The sequence below is a fragment of the Columba livia genome, chromosome 24 (assembly GCF_036013475.1).
Source record: "Columba livia isolate bColLiv1 breed racing homer chromosome 24, bColLiv1.pat.W.v2, whole genome shotgun sequence".
NCBI classification, from domain to species: domain Eukaryota; kingdom Metazoa; phylum Chordata; class Aves; order Columbiformes; family Columbidae; genus Columba; species Columba livia.
This window is the reverse complement of record NC_088625.1, coordinates 3,415,382-3,432,807: the sequence shown is the minus strand read 5'-3', so window position 1 is coordinate 3,432,807 and position 17,426 is coordinate 3,415,382. Positions and strand designations below refer to the sequence as shown.

The window sequence follows — 17,426 nt, the reverse complement described above, 5'->3', positions numbered from 1 at the left end:
GGGGTACTGAGGGGTTTGAGGTCCCAAACACGAAATAACCACCACTCGTAAGGCAGGGGTGCCCTCCTGTGGCTGTGCAGCAACTACAGATTTATATAGGACGGCACATTTTGCTGCTTAATTCTCACTCCAAATCAACCCCAAATCCCCCTTTCTCACGCAAACCTTAAATCAAACCAACATTTCTGTGAGACTCTCTCAGCTAAGACGGTTTCATTGGGGATAACTTGACACAAGACCAAAGCCTTGAATTAAAGCTGTTGGTTTTTTTCTGGGAGATATTTCATCCCGCCTGCTCGCTTTAAAAGGAAAACTAATGGAATTGCTTATTTTTGACATCAGGTGTGTTTTGCACTGGCTGCAGGACCCCTTCACCCTCCTCTTGCTGCTGCAGGGATGGATTTGGCGTTTCCCACCATGCAGCACAGGCCGGCACTGACATCTAGTGGTTGATACCTTTTTTTTTTTTGCGATTTTTAGTTGATTTGTGGATGAAATAATTCTTATAAACGTGTTTTGTTTTGTTTTGTTTTTTCACTGGGCTGAGGGCAAAGCAAACAGAGCAACACCTTCAACACCAGCCTGGTGCAAACTGGGGGGGAAAAAGGCTGCAGGAGGGAAGTGCCTGTTTTGGCAGAGCTGGGGGCGTGCGGAGGGTTTGATCAAAAGGGCCTTTAAATCACAGTGACTTGGGAGTTAATGGCTTTCAGATGCTCAGACAGCCCCATAGAAATGGGAGCCGCAGGCAAGGCTCGGTGGCAAGGACATAAGAAGCAGGAACCCCCAAAAAAATTCTTGGGGTGCATCATCTGCTGGGAGGAGATGCAGAGGGGCAGCCAGGTGAGGTTTTTGCATCTCCCGTCGTGTTTTGAGCCGGTTTGTAACGAGCCCAGCGAGGCTACAAGAAATTCCAGCTACTGTTTGCAGAGCTGATGAAAACCAGCGGTGCCTCCGAGCTAAGATGCGGGCATGTCCTCCGAGATCAAAGATGCAGGAAAGCCGGGGAATAAATTGCATCCTGTCAGCGAGACGTGTCGCCTGCAGCCTCACCTGTCCCAGTTCAGAGCGGGGACACCGCCTCTCCTCGCCCACCAAGCCCACGGTAAAGCAAAGCCTGGTGAGATACAAGCCTGTGCTGACACTTTTGGTGGGATTTGAGGTGTGGGGAGCAGAGTTAGAGGCACTTTGGCTTCTCCTGCCAAGGTACTGGGTGTCAAGGGAGCACATTCCACATGCAGCCCTGGAGAGATGTCCTACACCATGCCTGGGGTTGTATTTTTTATTATTATGATTATTTCTTCCACTCCTACGGTCACAAACCCCACACTTTAAAAAGAAGAAGTAATCAGAGCCTTGGCCCCAGGGCAGTGTTGCTATTTAGAGCCAGGGCTGTGTGTTTACTATATAGGTAGGGATGTGGCTTTTAAGTGGAGATAATAATAGAGAGGCAGATGTAAATACATCCTCACATAAAGGGAGAGCAGCTTTTAACCTTACGTCCTGTGGCCAGACTCTGGTTTCCCAGGAATCCTGAGATTCTTCACCCTTTCAGATGTTTTTAGGATTAAACTAAGGGTAAAAAGAAACCAACAAAAAAACAAACTACAGTGTAGAGAAGCTGGTCCTTGCGTCCACAGCAAGGTTAAAAGAGCACAAGCCTGGTCCTGAGCATGTGTTACTCCCTGAAAAAGGTTTAGAAAATCAAGGCAAGGAGCAGAATAGGACCCACCAGCCCCAAACTGCGGCAGGAACATCTGGGGATATCTCAGTGCTGCACAAAGGGTGCTTCAGAGGCCAGGAATCTCATGAACTAACAGGGAAGGAGGCCTTAAGAGGAATGAAGGAGTAATATATACGGATTAATTTCCCTTTCTCCGTTCCAGCTGGTTGTTCCCTGGTGCTGAGCGGGTTCCCAGCCAGGGACAGCGTGTTTCTGTGCATCTCCTGATGTTTGCCACCACTGAGCACATGGTGGCAACTACCTGGTTTTACAGCCTGAGACTTCTGTACTTCTGGACGATTTTCACTCCCTGCAAGCGAATGGGCGTGGGAAGAAAAATTCAGTCTGAAAGAGGGAGATCTGGGTTTTAAATGTAGTCACACAACACCCCTACCCCCCACCAGCCCCCCAAAAAAAAGGGCAACAGGAGGAGCTGGCTGCATTGTTTTATTCTCCCAGGTATTTTCCACAAGTCTGATTTAGCCTGTTGCCTTATTCCAGCTGGAGGAAACCCCATGTGGACCCAGCTGTTGGTTCAGGGCATGGAAACCTCCTTGTCTTTGTCACTGTTGGAGCTTTCCCCGGGACCCAAAGCCCTTTCTGTCCCTGGTGAAGCAAAGGACATGGGAACCGCGGGCAAAACCCCCCGAGGCACCTTCTGCCTCGCAGGCTGGAATGAGATGCTCTCCAGCTGGCTTCCCAGCAGCCAAGGGATGCGGGGGGTTGGGGAATAAGAGAAGAACCAGCTCCCTGGGCTGATTTCGCCCGTGGTGGGGAGGGATGTGGGTGCAGGACCACCTCCCCGAGCTGCTGGCCTGGGCATGATCGGGCCCGCGGGGGCTGTGCTGAAGGGGTTAATGCTGCGAGAGTCACAGGCTGGAGTTGACACTTGGAGGCAGGCGGGGCTCCCGGCGCCTGATTGGCCCCAAATCGCATCCAAAAGTGGGTTGGTTGTGTATTTTTTTTTTTTTTAAGTGTGTGTGTGCGTGGTTTTTTTTTTTCCCCTTTGCTGCTGCTGCTTTTTTTTGTGTTTTTTTTTTTTTTTCTCTTTCACTTCTCCTCCTCCCCCAAGGCTCTGGCTTGGCAGGGGAGGGGAGTGGGGGAACAGCAAGAGATCAAAAATAAACCTCTTATGTCAAAGCCGGGGGGGAAAGAAAGTATAAATACAGCGGGTTCGGCGGAGGCTGCGGGGGAGCGGCCGGGAGCCCGGCGGGGCGGCGGGGCCGGGCGATGGGGCGGCGGGCGCTGCTGGGGGGCCGGGCTCCGCTCCACCTGCTCCTGCTCTGCCACGCCTGGGCTCTCCCGCCGCCACCGGAGGCACAAGCGGTGCTGCCCGCCCGCCTGCCCGCCCCGTCGGGGCAGCTGGCCCTGCGGCTGGCAGCCTTCGGCCGCGCCGTGGTCCTCCGCCTCCGTCCCGACAACGCTTTTCTGGCCCCTCGCCTCCGCTTCCAGCGCTTGGGGGGTCGCCGGGTAACGGGACGGAGCGCAGCCCGCCGGGGTTGCTTCTATTCGGGAGCCGTCGAGGGGAGCCCCGATGCCCCCGCCGTGCTCAGCCGCTGCGGGGGGAGCGGCTTCCGAGGCGCTTTTCTTCTCGACGGGGCGGCTTACGAGCTACAGCCGCTCGGGCATCACCCGTGGCCCGGCCCGCCCTGGGGCCGCCCGCACCGCCTCCGGCGCCGCGCCGCCCCGCCGGGCCCCCCCGCCGCGCCCGGTACCGGCCCCGGGGAGCCGCTCCGCAGGGCCAAGCGCTTCGTGTCCCAGGCGCGCTACGTGGAGACGCTGCTGGTGGCTGATGCTTCCATGGTGCGGTTCTACGGGGAGGACGTGGAGGTAAGGGTTCCCTCCATCCCCTCCATCCCCTCCATCCCCTCCATCCCCTCCATCCCCTCCATCCCCTCCATCCCCTCCATCCCCTCCATCCCCTCCATCCCCTCCATCCCCTCCATCCCCTCCATCCTCTGCCCACCCTGCATCCCTCTATCCACTCGTGTCCCCATCTCTACCTCCTCCTGTTTCCTCTTGCACCCCCAAACCGCTGGTTCTGCCACTGCTGGGGTCCCCCATGCCCATCTGTCCCCTGCAGAGACCACCTTGGGTGCGCAAGTAGAGAACTGGGGACATTGTGGGGAACCTCAACTCTGTCCCTTGCTGTGTAGGGGCTGTAAATCCCATGGAAAAAGGCTGCAAGATTAATCTTTGGGCATTCAGGCAGCATTTGGGGACCCATTCCCAGACCCAGCATCTGTCCCAGGGAGCCTGTGTCTGCACAGGTTTGGACACCAAGGTGTCACATCAGTCCAGTGTCCCCAGAGATGAAGTACAGAGTGGGTTAATGCCTTTCTTGCTACAGGGAAAGAGCCGTGCTGCAAAGCGATGGGCTTAACTCCCTTCCGGACAGGAGCTCGGGCCAGATAGTAAATAAAGTGGGGGCTGAGTAATGTGCGGTCCCACTCCTGAGCCACCTGTTAGCAGCCGAGCAGATGCACAAGCAGCTCTTTCTCTCAGCCACCACCGCCAGAAACTCTTCCTCTTCCTTCAACACACTCTGGCTGCAGAGACCGTGCCCTTGGCCAGGCTTTGCAGAGACCCCAGTGGGGAAGGTCCTGGCCTCTCGGCCCCCCACATCCATCTCCAGGGCTGTTGTCCATCCGCTTTCATTGGCACGGGGTTATTTTTCAGCTCCCGACCCAAGCAGGCACTGCCATGCACCCAACAGTGATGGGTTGCTTGGGTCCTGGGGTCCAAATTCAGCTTTGCATGGTTTGCAACGTATTCAGCTCTTTGCAAGGGACAACAGTGCAGTGGGGCTGCTCGTCCTCTGCAGTGAGTTGTTTGGCTGCGGGGCTGTTTGAGGAATCCGTGAAGCCGGAGCTCAGCGGGAGCAGTCGAGCAGCTGAAAGCAAGAGCTGCGCTTTGGCAGCCTGGCTTTGCCATTTCTGCCCACTTTAGCCTTCCCCTGGGGGCTTCATCCAGCTTCTCCACTGCTAATAAAGCAGCGTTTTAATTCCAGCCCTCCTCAGGCAGGGCTGGACCTTGAAAAATACTAAACCTCGGAGCTCCAGCTGATCTCAGCTGCTCAGCATCAATTGGGTTTCATCCTTTGCTTGATTTTGCTTGCATGTCACCAAACCAGGCTGGCAGGAACAGGTAGCAGAGAGTCAAGGAGTGATGGATGCTGCACTTGGAGACAACCCCCCTGAGAGCTCAGAGTTTGCAATGGGGTAACCTGAATTTTTGAGCAATGACATATAAATGGTGGTGGGAATTGCTCTCCCCAAGGGGCTGAAACTCGCTGGTACAGCCCTGGGGGTGGGTGATGCTGCCTGGTGGGTCCATGACAGCTCCTTCAGTTATCAGGGAGTTTCCAGTCTGCTTGGCCCCCATTTTACCATCACCTCGTCCTTGTCCCCAAGAGAAGTATCTTTGCCTTACCTCTCGGGGTATTTCTTGATGTGAAGGAAGCCTTTAAAGATCTCAGTTTGGATGAACAGAGCATTAGTGTATCTAAGTGTTTGGGACAACACTCCAACCAGCTCTAGTGTGTCAGTAGAAACCAAAACACAACAAAAAAGCCCAAACACCTGCTGTGTTTCTGTGTCTTTTGTTCTCAGCAAATAAAAAGCAGGGAGAAGCGAGGTTGCTGCTAACTCTGGAGACCAAAGAGCCATATCACTCCTCTCTAAATACCAAAAAATATTGATGGCTTGCTTGTGCTGGTGAGATCTGGCTAGGAGATGCCCAGGGAGCAGAAATGTTGAGTCAGAAAAAATCGTATTTACGTAGTGACTTTTCTTCCCATAACCACACTTTAATTACCAAATATTTATTAAAGGTCACAAGCATTGTTTGTTTTCCCAGTTATTTTCTTGCATAAGCTGTAACAGCTCAAGTAGAAGATAGTCACCGTAAGATGTGTTCGAGTGTTGGAAGTTATAATCGATGTCATGCTGTTATTAGGAAAATGCTATTAATGATTTATTTCTAATCAATCTGAGCTGTTATAGCTCAGCTGTTAGCCTAATTTAGATAACAAGAGCTTAATTCCACCTCCATCAATACTCATGTAAGCCAGGAGGAAATGAGGAAGTGAGAGCAGAACCAGACATTGAAATTTAGGGGTTTAATCATTCTGGCTTGATGCTTGCAGGAGCTGGAGTTTTTGGGGTGGCATTAGGTGCTGAGCAATAACACCTGTGAGGAGGATTTGGCAGGATGAGACCTGCAGTGATTAGGAGGAGCCCCCTTATTTAGGGATGGGTGTGAGGCCCCAGGCTGGATGCATAATTTATTCTTTGCATTTTTCCTGCAGAGAACCCAAAATGCCTGAAAATATAAGGACGGTGAGCATCGCCAACAGAATTAAGTGGGGGTTTTGAGGATGGGAAACTAAGGCAGGAGGCAGCAGAAGGGCTAATCCATCCCTTGTGCAGAAGAAAAGGGTGTTTGGGCTGAGCACCTGCAGCTGCACTTGCAGAGATGCTCTGCGAGTCTTCGGGGATGTTTGCCCAGACACCTAAAGCAACAGGCGGTTGCACAAACCAGCCGCAGCGTCCCCAGCCAGTTGGCAGCAGAATGGGATTCCTGTGGTGGGATTTCTCTGGTCTCCTGGGTGCAGATGGGGCGCGTTTCCAAGCTTTCCTCTGCAAACACCATGGCTGCGATCCCCTTTTCTCTCCCTCTTGCAAGCGAGGAATCTGCAATCCCCGACTCCAAGAGCTGGCAATGACCGAGGACCAGGGTGAAATCAGATCAGTCTGATTCAGCTGGGATTCCTCGCGGTTTTTCCAGGCAGATTTATGAGGTTTTAAGGAGTGTTAGTGCTATCCCATTCCTCTAAGGCCAGACGGGTGCTGGAGTGTGTGGCACGGGGCCCTGCTGGGGTCCCCCGGCCACCTCCCCAACACCAGGATCAACCACAAAGTGACCTTGGGGGTAAAGCCAAAGCCACCCTGGAGCCTCAGGTCCCCTCACATCCAGCTCCTCAGCTGGCTTTAGGGTATTTTCCAGCCTAAGCGGGTGAGTTTGCTTAATCCCTCAACAATAGGAGCCAGCCTCTCCTGATTGCATCCCAAAGGGCTTTGGTATGAAAGGCGCAGTGTGAAGGGAGCAGGGATCCCACTGAATCAGCCCAGGATAACTGTGAACTGCAGCTCTCCTGCCCCGGATGCTTTCAGGATGGAGTTTTGATTTATATCAGTCTGTGCCTGCCAAGAGGTGCTGGCAGTCCTACACATGCCTCAGTTTCCCCTGCCTTGAAAAGGGGTAGTGGCTTCTTTTGTGGGTCAGCCCCAAAAATCCAGCAAAGAGAGGGAGGAAAAATTGTGTGTCAAGTAGAAAAGAGATGGGGCAGAGACCTGGGAAGGCAAGAGGGCAGCCAGGCTGGCACGGTGTCCCCCTCTCCTCCAGCTTGTCCCCCATTTCCCTCACCTGAAACCCATGTTTTTTGCAAGGAAATTCTTGGCTTGGGCTTCAACCTGCAGGGTGGTTGTGGGGGCTGTCTGAGCCGGGGGGCCAGCACTCAGACATCACTTTTGGGGGAGAGAGACAGGCTGGGATATGTTTTTACTGGTTGTTTTTTCAAAGCTGGGCAGCCCTTGCATCTGACCCCGTGTTTTCTTCCTTCCATCTGTCCTCACTCCAGAAATCTCGGCGTTTCTTTTCGTGTGTGTGTCAGAGGGAGGCGAGTTGCGCCGGGGTGTTGCACGGGCGCTCCCTGCCATCCTTCTGCACTGGGTGGGTCCGGCGATATTAGATCATTATGTGCATACCACAATAATAGGCAGTGTCTGTGTAAGAGCAGTTTCTCCCCCTAAAAATAATAATTAAAAAAAAAAACTTGGAATCACTGCAAACTTCAACTTCCGAGCGGTTCCCACGACAGAGAGCGTAAGCAGAGATTTTGCAAGAGCCTGTATCAGAAAGCTAAATCCTTCAACGTTATCAGGTTAAAAACAACCCCTTTGGTTGCCCACGCTCTGATTTATGGTTATTTTTTCCTTTTTGCTGCTGGCATGTCTCATCCCGATACCCACATCCCCAGCCTCAATGCCAGGAAGGAAACCATCCTGGGTGACTTGTCCAGCCAGAGCCTGGTTGCAAAGGCGCTAGAAGGATGGGACACACAGGATTCAACCCATTCACAGCTATTTTTTGGCCATAAAGCACTCAGCCAGCTTCTCATGAGCCCTGGGGATCCTGTAATTTGCTTTTGGCCCCATCTCCGAACCCTTGGCCGAGCCAAAGCAGCGCAGGTGGATCGTTCCTCTCCCTGGAGCAGTCAGGGTCCATCCGAAACCCCAACTGACTCCCGCACGCTCCAGGGCTGGGTATAAATAGACACCAGATGGTGGAACAAGTGAATTTGACCTTTTAATCTCTGCTAAATAGCTGTTTGTTCGGTTTGCTTTCCGTCTTTGCTTTCCAGACACAGGGAAGGTGGATGGATGTTTTCCGAATCCCTCTGTTCCTGCTGCCAAAAGAGTTTCTTGGCTGGTTGTAACCCTGAGGATGGGAGGGTTGGTGTCCTGGGGGTTTGTGATGGGGAATGGTCCTCCGAATTAACTACCAGGATGGAGAGAAACCTGTAATGGGTTAGAAAAGGATGGAGCAGGATTTACTCCCTTGGAAATGATGGATCCCATCACCAGCAGCTCCAGCGTAGAGCATCCTTCTAGATCTTCACGTGTATAATTTTAGGAAGGCTTTGTGGTATTTTTTAGGAAGGTTCGCAATGGACTTTCCCCATGGGGTAAGAGCGATCGCTCGTGGGGATCTCGCCCAGGTTTCTTGCCTTGGTGGTGACTTCTCCGTAATATTTGTTGGATGCGTTGGGCTGGGGCATGAGTCATGTCGCAGAGATCTGGCCAGTCTAAATAAACCCGTCTATTCAGCGCTCCCATCGCCCTTGCAGGGGCCTGCCCTTGGATAATGAGCTGGGGAGGACTTGGGATCCGTCTTGCTGAAGCGAAACATCTGTTTACAGGGAGCTGCCAGTGACAGGATGAAATGTGGCAGAATAACTTAAAATAGCCACAGCCACCCTGGGTGAGCGGCTCTTGTAGCTATTAGGAGGTATCTCCCTAAACATCTCCCTCGTTCGCTAAGAAAATGGCATTTTGTACATACTATCACAGCATTGCGATGAATGAGTGTGCAGAGCCAGCTCCACGCATGTATTTTGGGTGAAATTCAGCCCTAGGAGAGGGTTTCCACCTTCCAGCTTAATTAGATAGTGGCATTAAAGTGAGACTGTGGGGTATAATTTGTCTGGCAGCGGGGGGAGAAGCCACTTTCTCTTTCCCAATACTATATTGTGTAATGGCTGCATTTTTTTCTCCTGACTCTGGGGCCGTGAATGGGTGCCAAGCAGAAGAGGAATTTTGATGCTGCGATAAGATGTTTACATCAGCCTAAACATCGCTGGCGCGTTTGACATATTAAGTAATCTCTGGTCATCCCGGTTGCCTGAGCTGGGGATGCTGCTGGATGAAGTCTTGGCTGTCAAAGTACTTTGGTCCTGGTTTGTCACCGGGGACTTTGGGTTCAAACTCTGCTGAGCAGGAGTTTTGCAGCGATGTGAGGCTGGTTTTGTACCAGCGAGATACCGCGCATGAGGCTGTTCCTGCCCGAGGGCAGGGTTAATGCTTTGGGAATATGCAGGAGCACTCGCCTGGACACGTGAGGTTTTCCCCGAAGGGTTTTTGGGTGCAAAGGGTTCGTGGCAGGTGAGACACAGCGACTGGAGAGGGGGATGCAGGGGTGGGATGCCCTGCCCGTCCTTCCCGCCGGCACAAGGTGTAAAGCACCACGTACAGAAAAATCAGTGCTTAGCCCATCAACCGGGATGTGGTAGGCTTCATAAATGAGGTTGATTTATCTTTTCCTAACAAAAAAATAAAGACCCTCACAGCAAAGGTTTTACCCAGGCTTTGCTTTGTCTCTCAGAACCACGTCCTGACCCTGATGTCCATGGCAGCTCGCATCTACAAGCACCCCAGCCTGAAGAACTCCATCAACCTGGTGGTGGTGAAGGTGCTGGTGGTGGACGAGGCGGCGGCGGGGCCGGAGGTGTCTGACAACGGGGGGCTCACCCTGCGCAACTTCTGCAGCTGGCAGCAAAAGTTCAACCCCCCCAGCGACCGGCACCCCGAGCACTACGACACTGCCATCCTGCTGACCAGACAGGTCCAAAGGGGATGATCTGGGTGGTGAAAAGAGGTGGAGATGTTCCTAAAGAGGGGGGATGCCCCAACCATGCAAAGAATGGAACTTGGAGCAAAGGGGTGGGGAGGTGGTTGGATTTGGGGTGCATCTCTGCTCAGAGATGTTGGGGCTGCTAAATGTGGGACCTTGTCACTCACCCTTCTCGGTGCTGGTCACAAACAGGACTTTTGCGGACACCAGAGCTGCGACACGCTGGGGGTGGCGGACATTGGCACCATGTGCGACCGCAACAAAAGCTGCTCAGTGATCGAGGATGAGGGCCTGCAGGCAGCCTACACGCTGGCTCACGAACTGGGTAACGCATCCCTTCCCCAGGGAATTTCTGCCTTTTTTCAGTCTGGCATGGGAAGGGATGTAGCATCTCCCAGCTGGGCACCACCTGCCAAGCCTTAGGCGGCACTGAGGAGCTTCTGGCACCAGCAGAAGCTGGTTTGCACCATAAAATGTTCTTAGAGATCCCTGAGTTGGTGTGACTTGGTGCCTTTGTCTGATGTGATGAGCTAAGGTGTAGGATCAAGTGCTTTTCCCCCTTGGTTTGCTGCTCCTAGAGTAGTTACTCCCTCCTCTCCCACTATGAGAAACACTTGTTGTTGCATATGACGAGGAAAGCAGCTCATTGCCAAGTTCATGCACTTTGCTAGACAATTTCTCATGGTTGTTGGTTCTGAAGCCCTAATTTGGGCTTCTTCACCCTGCATACAGCAGGCTGTACCTTTGAGACAGAGCAAGTATGCACTTGGTATGGTTTTTTTAATGGCTTCTGATTTATGGAAGCAAATAGCTTTTGCAGCAATAGGAATTGCTTGATAACTTAGCAGGAGGCTGTGGCTCACGGATGCTCTCTGCTCCCCAGGCCACGTGCTCAGCATGCCCCACGACGACTCCAAAACCTGTGAGCGGCTTTTCGGGCCCCTGGGCAAGCACCACATGATGGCCCCTCTCTTCATCCACCTGAACAAGACCCAGCCCTGGTCTCCTTGCAGCGCCATGTACCTCACCGAGTTCCTGGATGGAGGGCACGGTAAGGAGCCTCAGCATTCAAAACATCCTTTTTCCTTAATTTCCCAGGCTCTTCGCAATTCCTGGAGGGATGTGTGGGATGAAGGGGAGGGGGAAAATAAGACCAGAGAGATTTGGGGTGCCATGCTTGACCCATTGGGTCAAGCCTTGGTGCAACCCATGGTCTCAAGACTTGGGGCAGCCATTGGGTCAAGCCTTGATGCAACCCATGGTGTCAAGCCTTGATGCATCTCTGCCTTCCCCAGGTGACTGCTTGCTTGATGCCCCTACTGACCCCCTCTCCCTCCCCGCTGAGCTGCCTGGCCGAGGATCCCTCTACAGCCTGGACCAGCAATGCCAGCAAATCTTTGGCAAGGACTTCCAGCACTGCCCCAACACCACCGAAGAGGACATCTGCGCCCAGCTCTGGTGCAGGACGGGCAGCGGGGAGCCCCTGTGCCACACCAAGAATGGCAGCTTGCCCTGGGCCGATGGCACCCCCTGCAAAGCTGGGGGGCTATGCTGGGATGGCCAGTGCGTGCCACAGGATGCCCTGAAGCCCCAGGTAATGGGAAATTTGGGACAAATGTGCTGGTGCTCGACCCTTTAGGCTTCCCAAACCTCTGGCCCCAGTCCTGGCATCTCCTGGATTAGCATTAGGTTTGGTTTTCTGGATGTCTCACATTCAACATCCCCTCTTGTTAATCTTTATTACTGGCAAGCTCAGTTTGCAGATAAATGCTGCCGTGCCTTTTGTCAAGGTGTGGGCTGAACCAGAGCAAGCAGCCACAGTTTTGCAATTAAATAATCGCTTTTTGCCCTGCTGGGGCAATTAGCAGTGATTTCTGAGTCAGACAGCAAAGTACAGGGTGTTTCAAAAAGATGGACCCAGTTTGAAATCACTTCAGTTTGGAGTAGGGTCCATCTTTTTTGAAACACCCTGTATTAAACCTAAGCTTAACTTTAAGCAAAGGTAGAAGTCAGTAATAATGTGTGCTGGAGCGCTTTGCTGGATCAGGGTGGTGATGCAGGGAGAGAAGCTGGAGGCAGATTTTAGCTCAATTTCAGAGCTTTGCTTGCCCTGGGAACAAACAGCCGGGGATGGACGGGCTCGGGGATGGGTCTAGAAGCTTCTCCTGGTTTCTTGCAGCCGGCGGTGGACGGCGGCTGGGGCCCATGGAGCCCCTGGGGCTCCTGCTCGCGGAGCTGCGGCGGCGGCGTGCAGTTCTCCTTCCGGCACTGCGACAGCCCCAAGCCCCAGCACGGCGGCCGCTACTGCGAGGGCCAGCGCGCCAAGTACCAGTCCTGCCACACCGACGAGTGCCCACCCGATGGTAAGCCCAGCTTGGCAAAGCTGGGTCTGATTCCCACATGGGTGCTCACCTCCCATCCCCGTTTCTCCAGGAAATCACCAAGGATTGCTGCATTCTTCCTTGAATATTCTTATTTTTGGGGGGCTATAGCTTTCTGTTCGCCCCTGCATCTCTACAACAGCCAAGGAATGTGGCTTTTGTTGCTTCCCATGGCTTTTGGGTCATGTTTTGCCTTCCCTTCCAGGGAAAAGCTTTCGGGAGCAGCAGTGCGAGAAGTACAACAGCTACAACTTGACGGATCTGGAAGGGAATCGCCTGGAGTGGGTTCCTAAATACGCGGGAGTGTCGCCCCGAGACCGATGCAAGCTCTTCTGCCGAGCCAGAGGGAGGAGCGAATTTAAAGTCTTTGAGGCCAAAGTAAGATACCCGGTGATGACAATCGCCCCTCTTTACCTCATTTTACATCAAACGCCCTCCCTAATTTCTGCTGTGCATCCCCCACTTCCCCAGGTGATCGACGGGACGCTGTGTGGACCGGATACCCTCTCCATCTGTGTCCATGGCCAGTGCATCAAGGCCGGCTGTGACCACGTCGTTGGCTCCTCCAAAAAGCTGGACAAGTGCGGGGTGTGCGGCGGCAACGGCTCCACTTGCCGGAAAATATCCGGCTCGCTCAACCGATCCAAGTAAGGCGCTTGTTTATTTTGGGGCAGTATTATGCAAGCCAGAGTTTGATTTCCTAAAATAATAGCTGGTGCTGACACTGGTGGTGGGCTTAGTACGCCGCTACAAATAAATCTGCTGCCCTGAGGAGTTTACGATGTGCATCTTGCCCCAATACAGCGAGTTTTGGACACGTACTCAAGGGCTGATGCGGGATATAAATAGTTCAATAAATCTTCCCTGGGTTTTGGGGGGTGAATTTCAGTCCTGGCACGTGGGCATGGAGCAACCACTTCTCTCACCCAAGATCCCTGTTGCTTTTGCCAAAGAGCTGAATTTAAGGCTTTTGTTGAAAGGATCCTAACAAAAGCCCAACACATCCAATTCCATGCGGCGAGGTGACTCACGCAGTTAAATTAGATTTCCTAAATGGTTTCCTTCCAGGGAACCAGCTGAAATGGGGCTTCCACTCTCCTATGAATTGTTTGCGGTTGACTAAAGAGAGATTAACGTGGTGGCTCCAGCCAAGAAGAGATCCCATTAAGATCAGGGGTAGGGAAGCCAGGGTGACTGAGAGCAGATTTTGATCCAAAGGCTCTTTTTTTTTCCCAAATTACTCTAAACCTAATTACTGACCGCAGCATCAACCATCCTGCCCAGCATCACCAGTGTCAGCATCACTGGGCAGAGCCAGGCTTTTAGTCCCAAACACTTCACACACTAAAAAACCAAAAATAAACCAGGGAATAAGGGGAATTTCTCACCAAGGTAACTGTGGGGTGGTTCGTTTGATGGCATCGCTCATTTTTGCATGGAATTCAGCAAAATCTTCCAGCCGAGCACACATCTGGCACGACTGCAATACTTTCAGCTCCTGAATGTGCTGGGTTTCAGAGCCAAGTTCTGTCCCCTGTGTGGGCCTGCTCTTAATAAACTCAGGGAACTAATTGTGTCCCTTTGCCCCCTGCAGATACGGCTACAATGACATTGTCACCATCCCCGCTGGGGCGACCAACATCGACATCAAGCAGCGCAGCCACCGCGGGGTCCGTCATGATGGGAATTACCTGGCCCTGAGGACCCTCGAGGGCAAGTACCTGCTGAATGGAGACTTTGCCATCTCGGCCATGGAGCAGGACATCATCATTAAGGGGACAATCCTGAAATACAGTGGCTCCATGACGACCCTGGAGAGGCTGCAGAGCTTCCGCCAGCTCCCGGAGCCCCTGACCGTCCAGCTGCTGACCATCGCCAGTGAGATCTTCCCACCCAAAGTCAAGTACACCTTCTTCATCCCCAAGGATGTCCCTTTCAGTAAGCAGAAAGGCAAAGAGAAGAAGTCGGCCAACATCATCCGACCGATGCTGACATCCCAATGGGTCCTGGGAGACTGGTCCGAGTGCTCCAAGACGTGCGGCTCCGGCTGGCAGAGGCGGACGGTGGATTGCCGGGACGTGGAGGGACAAACCTCCTCCGCCTGCGACAGAGCCCTCAAACCCGAGGACATTAAACCCTGTGGAGATATCCCCTGCCCTCTCTGGCGCTTGGGTCCTTGGTCCCCTTGTTCCCAAACTTGCGGTGGGGGCATGCGGACCCGCAACGCCTCTTGCATCGATTACACGGGGCAAATCACCGCCCCGGAGAAATGCAGCTCGCCAGGGCCACCACCAGTCACCACCACCTGTGTCCTGCAGGAATGCTGAGCTGGGATGGGACAGTGACAGGCAGGACAGCGAGGACGCTGCAGGTTTGCTCGCCAGATAAATAACCACTCTCCAGCAGTTCATCCCCACCCCATCGACGTCTACCTCAGAGTGGGGAATAACGGCAGCAAAATGGGGAGGAATCTTGTTTGGTTTTTCTTCTTGCTTTCTTCTTTTCTTTCTGACTGGTCGTAATTTAAGGTGGGAAAAATAAGTATATCCATAAGGCGTTTCCAAAGAGCTGGTGTTAAACATGGTTGCAGACGGTTTGTAAGGTTTGCTGGGGTTTGGTGCTGGAAAAACAATGCAGAGCTTGGCTTTGCCATCATCCTGTCCCAGCTGCGGGTCAAGGAGGTCCAGGGTGGTGATAAAATCAGGCTCTCTTTGCAAAAGGCTGTTTTTTGGGTTGCCATCCCCTCCCTATGTGCGTGTCCTTGAGCATGAGGAGCATTTTATCGGCTGTGTGTTTAGCCTGGGAGATAACTCGCTTTCTTGGCTGGGAATGGGGGCTGGATCCTGGCACACATTCGGCAGGGGCACAGGTGAGATGGTCACAGCAGTTTCTGCTGTATTTATATATAATTTCTGTCTCCAAACATCCCCAGCATCTGCAGAATTATTCCTACAGCTGCAACCCACATGCCTTGATTTCCCCAGCTATAAAACCAAGGCTTAGTTACACCTGATCTGGCTTGCAGGGTCGCTGTGAGGATTAATTAATTACTAATTCTGCAGTGCTTCGACTGTAAAATGTCTGTTGCAATACCCTGTCCCCCCGCTGGAGCAGACACTTGTGTGTGCCGGTGTTTCCTCTCCCACCCATGTTTTTTCTGGTCTCCCGCATGCTCATTTTCTCAGCTCTGCTTTAATTTGGGAGATAATTTGCTAACCTGGCTCGCAGCAGGGATGAGCCCAGGATCTTTAGATGCTGAGCCTCTCCGTTATTCTCCATATTCTTCACCTCCGCTTGCCCAGGATACGTGAAGATGCTCAGATCTGGCACTGCACTCCAGCCTTGCTTGAGCAAATCTCGGTCTAAAACTGAGCCTGGCAAGGCCAAGCAGGAAGGGAATTTGGGAAGGTTTTGCCATGGCTGGACAAGCAATTCGGTATCTCCAGGCTCCTCTCTCGATGTCCCTTGTCACTTCCCTGTGGTACCCTGGCTCCCATTTTTGGCAGCAAAATATTAAAGCTGTGCCAGAAGCCCCATGATTTATTTGAAAACCTGAGATATTCGGCTTTTCTGTAGATGATTCCTGTTGAAACCACGGGGGCTACACCCAAGGACTGAGAGTACTGAGGGGAAAAAGAAATAAAGGCCAGCTGCAGAGTTTGGATGCAGGGCTGTTGGGCTGTTGTTCAGTCCTACCTTCGGGCAATGTTCTGTGTCTGCTAATTAATCTCTAGGAATTTAAGTCCTTTCTCTCTCCCTCTACAACAAATAGCTGGATGCTAAAGTCATGTAGCCTTGCAGGGTTATTATTTTTTTCCCTTTTTTCCCCCATTTGAGGCTGCAAAGGTTTTAACTCCAAAGCCAGCGTGTGTTTCCTCTCCAGCATTTAGGAGGGGTCCGAAATTTCAGCCTGGGAGAGCGCCAAGGAAAACGTCTGTATTTATCACACAGGAGTCGGGCACGCCAAAGGTCTCTTCCAGTTTTCTCTTTTAATATTCACTGCGCAGTCGCTTAGCTGGAGCTTCCTAAATGCAAAACCTCCCCATCGTGGGCAAATCCTGCTGCTTTTCCAGTGAGGAGGAGGATGGAGATCCCGTGGAGATGCTCGGTTGAGGTGTGGGGGATCTGAGTGACGTTAAGTGGGATTCCTGCCCTAGCCTTGCCATAGAAACATGTAGTCTTTACACCAATTTAAGTCAAAGAGGTTATATACTAGGATATATATATATATATGTGTATATATATGTTTCCCTTCAGTGAAGGATTGTAGCAATGTACTGAGCCTCTTGTGTTAGGTATTTATTATGAATTTCCGTTTGGTTTTGTACAGTAGCTGTCTGGAAAGGAGAGAGAGGAAGAAATTAGATTGACTGTGTTTTAACATGCTGCTCCCACGTCCCCACTCCGAAACGTGCAGCAGGGTTGGAGAGGGGACGTCTCTGCTCATTTTTTAACCACTTTGGTACATGACTGGTGTCTCCCCCTCCCTGGTGCCCCCAGATCAGGGTGCGATTGCCAACTGAGCTGTGTAACAAATCCTGCCAAAATTAGGCTTTGGACTTTTATTTTAGGAGGGGGAAAAATTCCGTTTTCTGGTTTTTAGCCGTCTGTTTGTATTTGTTTCTAGCCTTTCGTTTGTATTTGTTTTTAACTTTGAAAACAGTCTGTTTGTGACTCTGCCTCTACCCCTTCAATAAAGGATTTGCTGCCTCTTACTTCTTTGCATTTGTCTCTGTTTGCACTTTTCTCGGGATATATTTTATCTCTATCCCAAGAGCAATATCTTAAATCTCTCTCTTTTCTGTAGCGTATTCAGCCTTAAAAAAATGGTTAATTGGTTTTTAAGATGCTAAACCAAACTGTTACATGACAGAATAGACAACACCCAGGGAGCAAAAATTATTCCCTAGAAATTCGGAATCGTCTCTGTTTTGCAGACTGCTTATGAGCATCTGCCTCCTCTCTATACGTATGTATATATAGATAATTCCGCTGCCTACCAGGAGGAAATACAGCCTAAACAGGGCTAAAAGAGGTGACGCTGTCTCCTTTGCCTAACTATATAATAACCACAGATAGTGGGAACTCAGTGCTGTCCTCTGAAACAAAGGACTGATGAAACCCAGCATATG

At 52.0% G+C, this 17,426-nt stretch overlaps 1 protein-coding gene across 1 annotated transcript; it reads left to right on the top strand.

Annotated features, from left to right (window-relative positions):
- Positions 1-2,802: 2,802 nt before the first annotated feature.
- Positions 2,803-17,009, top strand: ADAMTS8 (ADAM metallopeptidase with thrombospondin type 1 motif 8). The gene is made up of 9 exons (XM_065040443.1): positions 2,803-3,550; positions 9,665-9,904; positions 10,106-10,238; positions 10,797-10,964; positions 11,209-11,507; positions 12,093-12,276; positions 12,500-12,672; positions 12,766-12,941; positions 13,889-17,009. The coding sequence occupies exons 1-9, from the start codon at positions 2,951-2,953 to the stop codon at positions 14,619-14,621; spliced, it is 2,706 nt and encodes a 901-aa protein (XP_064896515.1). The 5' UTR covers positions 2,803-2,950; the 3' UTR covers positions 14,622-17,009.
- The last annotated feature ends 417 nt before the right edge of the window (positions 17,010-17,426 follow it).

Coding starts and splice junctions, on each gene's coding strand:
- ADAMTS8 (XM_065040443.1), top strand. CDS start 2,951: ATGGGGCGGCGGGCGCTGCTGGGGGGCCGGGCTCCGCTCCACCTGCTC. Junction 3,551..9,664: donor TCTACGGGGAGGACGTGGAG/GTAAGGGTTCCC, acceptor TTTGTCTCTCAG/AACCACGTCCTGACCCTGAT. Junction 10,965..11,208: donor GTTCCTGGATGGAGGGCACG/GTAAGGAGCCTC, acceptor TGCCTTCCCCAG/GTGACTGCTTGCTTGATGCC.